Below are 433 nucleotides of genomic sequence, written 5' to 3'. Positions count from 1 at the left end.
TCCTCGGAGCAGTGAGTGCCCATGTCCCCAGGTGGTGCCCAGTGAGGGTCACAGAGGAGGTGGGAAAAGCCCCTTCCCGATCTCAAAACCAGCAGATCACAGAGGAAACCTCCCTCCTCTGCTGCCACAGAGATGCCCACCCCGGGGGTAGTGCCACTGGCCCCTCGTCCCCCACCTGTCCAGGGGAGAGCACACCCAGCCTGGTGCGGGCTGCAGGCTGGTGCCTGTGTGGCTGAGCCGCCCTGTGCTGCACAGCCCGTGTGCCCGTGCTCGTGACCGTGACGCCTGTCAACGAGTTCACACCGGTGTGCCCCAGCAGTGCCACCTTCACAGTGCCGGAGACAGCGGCTTTCGGCACCATCGTGGGGCGCGTAGTTGGCACCGACCGCGACTACCCACGGGACAGCCTGGAGTACAGCCTGGAGGAGGGCCC

The 433-nt window shown here is 66.3% G+C and overlaps 1 protein-coding gene across 1 annotated transcript in view; it reads left to right on the top strand.

Annotated features, from left to right (window-relative positions):
• CDHR4 (cadherin-related family member 4) overlaps positions 1–433 on the top strand; it is a gene marked incomplete at its 3' end in the record, with an annotated part of 5,529 nt that overhangs the window by 3,866 nt on the left and 1,230 nt on the right. The window contains exon 9 of the mRNA XM_010142099.1: positions 235–429. Within this exon, the coding sequence (XP_010140401.1) occupies positions 235–429 (195 nt within the window). The remainder of the gene's footprint in view (positions 1–234; positions 430–433) is intronic.

The sequence above is a fragment of the Buceros rhinoceros genome, unplaced genomic scaffold, assembly GCF_000710305.1.
Source record: "Buceros rhinoceros silvestris isolate BGI_N320 unplaced genomic scaffold, ASM71030v1 scaffold30478, whole genome shotgun sequence".
Lineage (NCBI taxonomy): Eukaryota > Metazoa > Chordata > Aves > Bucerotiformes > Bucerotidae > Buceros > Buceros rhinoceros.
This window is presented reverse-complemented; position numbering and strand designations above follow the sequence as displayed.